Source organism: Raphanus sativus, chromosome 4 (genome assembly GCF_000801105.2).
Source record: "Raphanus sativus cultivar WK10039 chromosome 4, ASM80110v3, whole genome shotgun sequence".
Classification (NCBI taxonomy): domain Eukaryota; kingdom Viridiplantae; phylum Streptophyta; class Magnoliopsida; order Brassicales; family Brassicaceae; genus Raphanus; species Raphanus sativus.
Window position 1 is genome coordinate 1,312,850 of NC_079514.1, and position 5,997 is coordinate 1,318,846.

Sequence of the window (5,997 nt, forward strand, 5' to 3'; positions counted from 1 at the left end):
CTTGAGCCAAAAGTCTTGTGAGTTTTGAAGGTGTAGGTCGTGTTATACCACAGCCGGAGATGATAATGTTAAAAAAAAAACTACCTGTAAATCGAATTTAGATGAAAATATAAATGATAGATTTTCAAGAAGCAATAAAATAATACAATCCCATGTTTTTATCTTCGAATCATATAACATAGAATAGTTTAAATTCTAAGATAAGTTTTCTTCTGTTTTTAAGAGTTGACCTTATATAGTATTCTTCCACCTTAAGAAAGAGAGAGATTATGTTAAACACTTAAACTTGAAAATGTGATGTTAATAAAAAGTGTAACCTCGTGGTTTCAAAAAAAAAAAAAAGTGTAACCATTTCTATCGGATCTAATATTGTCAAATACCCCATTAATTGATATAGATAAGGTATAAAATAATCTTTTACTTGGATAACAATTGCCTCGATCATTTTTAAATATGAAATATTTTCAACAAATTATAACTATTCTTTCCAAATTCAATAAATAGGTGGTGGTTAGTTAAAGAAAGAAATTATATATTCCTGTTTGTCGCCAAAACAAATTACTTTTGTGGTATTTGGTTTCCAAATATTTATCTGAAGAAAATAAAATTATATAAGAAAAAACGATAACCTTTAAAATTCCCCCCAAATTATAAAAAGAGAGATAAAGGCTTAAAAGCGCAAACGCATCAAGACGGAAGCCATTTATTATAAATAGACGAAGCGAATATTATAATTATCTTCATCACCCTCTCCTCGTTTTGTTAAATCTCTGGAAGTCTCTCTCTCTCTCTCTTTCTCAACTCTCATCAACCATGGATCCTTACAAGGTACGACTCTCTCCTTTATCTCTCACCTCTTCATCTTCGGTAGAAACTGGTTTCACTCTAGCTTTGTTATTGCACCCGATTTTGTAGCCTTCGTAACTGTTTGATTGGTGTCCATGTCGGATCTTGACTTTCTTTCTAGTCGAATCTGTGAATCTTGATCTTGTTGATGATGGTTTTGATCTTGTTTGCAGTATCGTCCAGCGAGTTCATACAACTCTCCATTCTTCACCACCAACTCTGGTGCTCCTGTATGGAACAACAACTCCTCCATGACCGTTGGACCCAGAGGTATATATATATATTCATCGCTCTTCTTCTCAAAACGATATCGTTTCATTCATGAGTATATGATGTATATGTTAAGTGTTACACTTGTGATTGTTGTGGCAGGTCCTATCCTTCTTGAGGATTACCATCTCGTCGAGAAGCTTGCTAACTTCGACAGGGAGCGTATTCCAGAGCGTGTGGTTCATGCTAGAGGAGCCAGTGCGAAGGGTTTCTTTGAGGTCACTCATGATATATCCAACCTCACGTGTGCTGACTTCCTCAGAGCTCCAGGTGTTCAGACTCCAGTCATTGTTCGTTTCTCCACTGTCATCCATGAGCGTGGAAGTCCCGAGACCTTGAGAGACCCTCGTGGCTTTGCAGTCAAGTTCTACACCAGAGAGGCAAGTCACTACTACTCCTTTTAACATATTAACAATATTTGTTTGTTTAATATACAAAACCGGTCCTGAAGGCTATAGATAATTTAATAAATGGTTATATAGTTTTTTCTTTTTACAAGTTTATGGATATATATATATATATATGTAAGTTTTTCTTTAAATTTTTGGGAGAGTTATAGACCAATGTTTCAATAGTCTAAGTTATATGTTCGTGGGACCGACCATATTGGACCGGCCATGTTGATATATACTAAAGCAAATGATCATATTATTTTTGAGCAGGGGAACTTTGATCTTGTCGGAAACAACTTCCCTGTCTTCTTCATCCGTGACGGGATGAAATTCCCTGACATGGTCCACGCTCTCAAGCCAAACCCCAAATCTCACATCCAAGAGAACTGGAGAGTCCTTGACTTCTTCTCCCACCACCCTGAGAGCCTCAACATGTTCACTTTCCTCTTTGATGACATTGGTATCCCACAAGACTACAGGCACATGGAAGGTTCAGGTGTCAACACATACATGTTGATCAACAAATCCGGCAAAGCACACTACGTGAAGTTCCACTGGAAACCAACTTGTGGAGTCAAGTCTCTGTTAGAAGAAGATGCAATCCGCGTCGGTGGAACCAACCATAGCCACGCAACTCAGGACTTGTACGACTCCATCGCTGCTGGTAACTACCCTGAGTGGAAGCTCTTTGTTCAGATAATCGATCCGGCTGATGAAGACAAGTTCGACTTTGACCCTCTCGATGTGACCAAGACCTGGCCTGAGGATCTCTTGCCTCTCCAGCCCGTTGGTCGTATGGTGTTGAACAAGAACATTGATAACTTCTTTGCGGAGAATGAGCAGCTTGCTTTCTGTCCTGCTATCATCGTTCCGGGGATACACTACTCTGATGACAAGCTGCTTCAAACACGTGTCTTCTCCTATGCGGATACTCAGAGACACCGTCTTGGACCTAACTACCTTCAGTTACCGGTCAATGCTCCGAAATGTGCTCACCACAACAACCACCATGAGGGCTTCATGAATTTCATGCACAGGGACGAGGAGGTAATGTCTTTTTTTTTTGTAATGAACTTAATGCTAGAATATCGTTTTCTTACAGAAAGGTGGTTTGGTACAGGTTAACTACTTCCCTTCGAGGTACGACCCGGTTCGCCATGCTGAGAAGTATCCAACTCCACCAGCAGTCTGCTCTGGGAAGCGTGAGAGGGTCAGTAATCAAATCAACACTCTGTTTCAGTTTCCTCGTAAGAAATATATGATCTAAAAGCTCAAAATCTGTTTTGCAGTGTATTATTGAGAAAGAGAACAACTTCAAGGAGCCTGGAGAGAGATACCGTTCTTTTACCCCAGAGAGGTACACATTGTTTTTAATCTTATTTGGTGACACTCAATATATTTACATGTTCTTATTGTTTTACGGTTGGTTTCTACTTCAGGCAAGAACGTTTCATCGGTCGATGGATTGATGCTCTATCAGACCCTCGCATCACACATGAAATCCGCAACATCTGGATCTCTTACTGGTCTCAGGTATAAAAATATGACTATTTCTTTTACTGTCATTGTCTGTTTCCTTTAGCCTTTGTGAAGTTGTGTAATATTTTTCTTACACTGATTGGTTAAATATGTGTGAAACAGGCTGATAAGTCACTGGGACAGAAGCTGGCAAGCCGTCTGAACGTGAGACCAAGCATCTAAAACGAGTGAACAAGATTCTTGATTGGTCGTTGTGTGGTTCTAATAGGCAAGAGAAGAAAGATGGGAAGAGATCAGATGTGCCATGGTATAATCTTCATCATGTGGATCTTGTGTGTTGTGTTGTAATATTATTTGTTTTATGACCAAAACAAAAACTTTTGTTCTGTTGTGTAACCTTGGTTTTGTCTCATGTTGTTATTCACAAATAATAATACATCAAAGATTTTACAATAATAGTCGGTGTCATTTGATGAGATCTCCTCTTTATTTGAAATCTTCTAATGAAAATTAAAAGTAAGAACCACATGACTTGTCGACAAGGACATGGTATTGGTACAAAAGTTCAGGACGAAAGGAGCAGAGCAAGTATGAAACGAAAACGACAGTAAAGGCCATATAATCTTTTATTTGCTTTGTGTTAGAAAATTTAGAGTTGCTTTCAATATGTGCTGTAGATTTGGCCACACTAAATAAATGTTGTATCAAAGTTGGAGAAATCTTGAATTCTAACATTTATAAAATAAAATTTAGATTTGACATTTTTGGTTTGAATTTATAAGAGAAGAAGTCGAAGCAGAACAAGAAGAGAACACCATGGACGAGTGCATGCGTGTGATTGAACCGGTCCAACAACAAATATGAAAAATAATGGGCCGGCCCATGAGTCAATTTATAATTCACACAATTCCACACTCTTGTTTCTGTGAGCTTTGAGGAAAGTGCAGCCTATACCAAAAGTTAGATATAGATCTTCGTTTGGTGTATAGCTTTTAAGTTTTTGAACAGAATCTTATTGCGTTCTTTTTGACAAATTGAAGTGCAACCTATTGTAGATGCTATTATACAACTAGATTGTTTATTTTCATAGGTATTAGGGAGGATCTAGAAAACAACATAGGTAGCACAGATTTGTTCAAATAAAGACCGAGAATCTATAATGGAGAAGGCTCATGTTTCTGTTTAGAAAAGCGCGAGAACTCTAGGAGGCAGGCTAAACATATGATTCTCTCCTGTTTTACATTTTTAAAATCTTGTCAGAAAAGACACTAAAATGTTGAAATATAACTACTGTTCTCTCTTGTCACTGTACTGTAGTATTGATTACTGAGCAACCCAATAATTCCTACAGCCTCTCCAATACGCGTGTCTACTGACTCTACTCCCACCTCTCTCCGCTATCTCGCAACATCTAAACAAATAGTTAAACTTTTTTTTTTTTGAAACACTAAACAAATAGTTAAACTGATACTCCATTTTATTAGAAAATTATGTTGGTTGGTACCATCCTTACCAAAATAAAATTTCAATTTTTAACGTAGACTTCAAAGATATTAACGAGAAATGTTTGAAAAATGTATAAATCAGTTGAATTACCCTTAGTTCATACCTATTTTGAATTTTTTTTTTCAGTTTTGTAATTACTATAATATACTATAAAATTGTTTTAACTTTCTCCTAAGTCCTTTTTAATGTAAAAATTGCATAAAATTATATCCAAATTTTCATAAGTTAGAAGAAAATATGAATATTCTATTTATATCCAGCTGGACTTCATCTTTCCATTGATGCAAAAGAAACAAAAACAAAATAGGAAAAATAAAATCCTAGAAATTTACTTCTTGATAACCTTTATCCTAGTCACTCTGCCACGTCATCTTCCCGGAGTAAAAATCTCTCCGTTCACCGGACTCGAAGGCTTTTTCTACATCTCATACCAACTTCAGAGAACGAGAAGAAAACTGTTTCTCCCTAGAAAACAAAGGCCTCGATTCTATTCTTCTTGGGTGTATTACAGATCGGACAGAGAGCTAGACCATCCTCACAACCCGTGCAGCAACAGAGATGCCTACACGGCAGAAACACCACTCTCGTCTCTCCACTAGACCCACAGTTCAAGCAACAACTACTCATCGGAAAATTATCTCCGTCGTCTCCTCCGCAGAAAGACCCTTCGTCCTCCGCCGCTGTACCGTCGTCGCGACACGCCGCGGCTCTCTCACGAACCTGTTCAAGCGTCGAGTTGAGCGTCGCGACCATCGCTTCGTTCTCACGAGCCGTTCTCTGCCACGTTTGGTTCTCCGTTTCCATCTTCCTCAGAAGATTCTCGAGCTCCATGTTCTTGCTCAACGCTCTCGACATCTCTTCTTCCTTGTGCGCCATCAAAACCAAAGCTTTCGTCTCCATCTTCCTCAAGATCGTCTCTGTTTCTTGCTTCCTCTGTTCTTGCAACGCATATCTCAACCTCTCGCTCTGTAAAAGAACAAAACTTTATCAGTGCCCATGTTGTAAAAATCAAATCTTTCGATGAGATATGGTGATTACGAACCTGTATTCTGATGAACTGATCGATCTCTTGCCTCTGTTTCTCCATATGAACGTCTAAAAAGCCCTGAGAACGGTTCTGTTGATGGTGAAACAGAGCTTGTTGGTTCGTATACGACTGGTCGATTTGGATTCCGCCATCGTCGTTGATCAGCGAAAACTCGGGGCCACTAGTTCCGATGAACGGAGCGTTGTTGTAACTCAGCTGCGCTTGTATTGCCATCTCCTTTACAGCTAAAACAGAGAAGAAAAGGCTTTGTTTTTCTTTTAACAAAGAAAGAACAGAGAACGAAGTAATAAAGAGAATCAAAAGGGTCTGATCCGTTTGTTTCTCGGGAAATAAACTTTTGTTTTCAATACAATGCATGTAACGTCTGCACGATTACCACCTTATATCAATATATATAAATATGATATGAACGGTGAGAGAGACTTTTATGGGTTAATACTGATCTGACACGATTAT

The 5,997-nt window shown here is 38.3% G+C and overlaps 2 protein-coding genes across 2 annotated transcripts; one reads left to right on the forward strand and one right to left on the reverse strand.

The window, feature by feature from the left end:
• Window positions 1-672: 672 nt before the first annotated feature.
• On the forward strand, window positions 673-3,443 carry LOC130511869 (catalase-2). The gene is made up of 8 exons (XM_057009644.1): window positions 673-828; window positions 1,020-1,116; window positions 1,219-1,496; window positions 1,779-2,555; window positions 2,629-2,718; window positions 2,798-2,865; window positions 2,948-3,041; window positions 3,150-3,443. Exons 1-8 carry the CDS (start codon window positions 814-816, stop codon window positions 3,207-3,209), a joined length of 1,479 nt encoding a protein of 492 aa, XP_056865624.1. The 5' UTR covers window positions 673-813; the 3' UTR covers window positions 3,210-3,443.
• Window positions 3,444-4,697: 1,254 nt separating this feature from the next.
• LOC130511978 (probable BOI-related E3 ubiquitin-protein ligase 2) lies at window positions 4,698-5,912 on the reverse strand. The gene is made up of 2 exons (XM_057009985.1): window positions 5,536-5,912; window positions 4,698-5,459 (listed from the first exon to the last, which is right to left on the reverse strand). Exons 1-2 carry the CDS (start codon window positions 5,896-5,898, stop codon window positions 4,959-4,961), a joined length of 864 nt encoding a protein of 287 aa, XP_056865965.1. The 5' UTR covers window positions 5,899-5,912; the 3' UTR covers window positions 4,698-4,958.
• Between the last annotated feature and the right edge of the window lie 85 nt (window positions 5,913-5,997).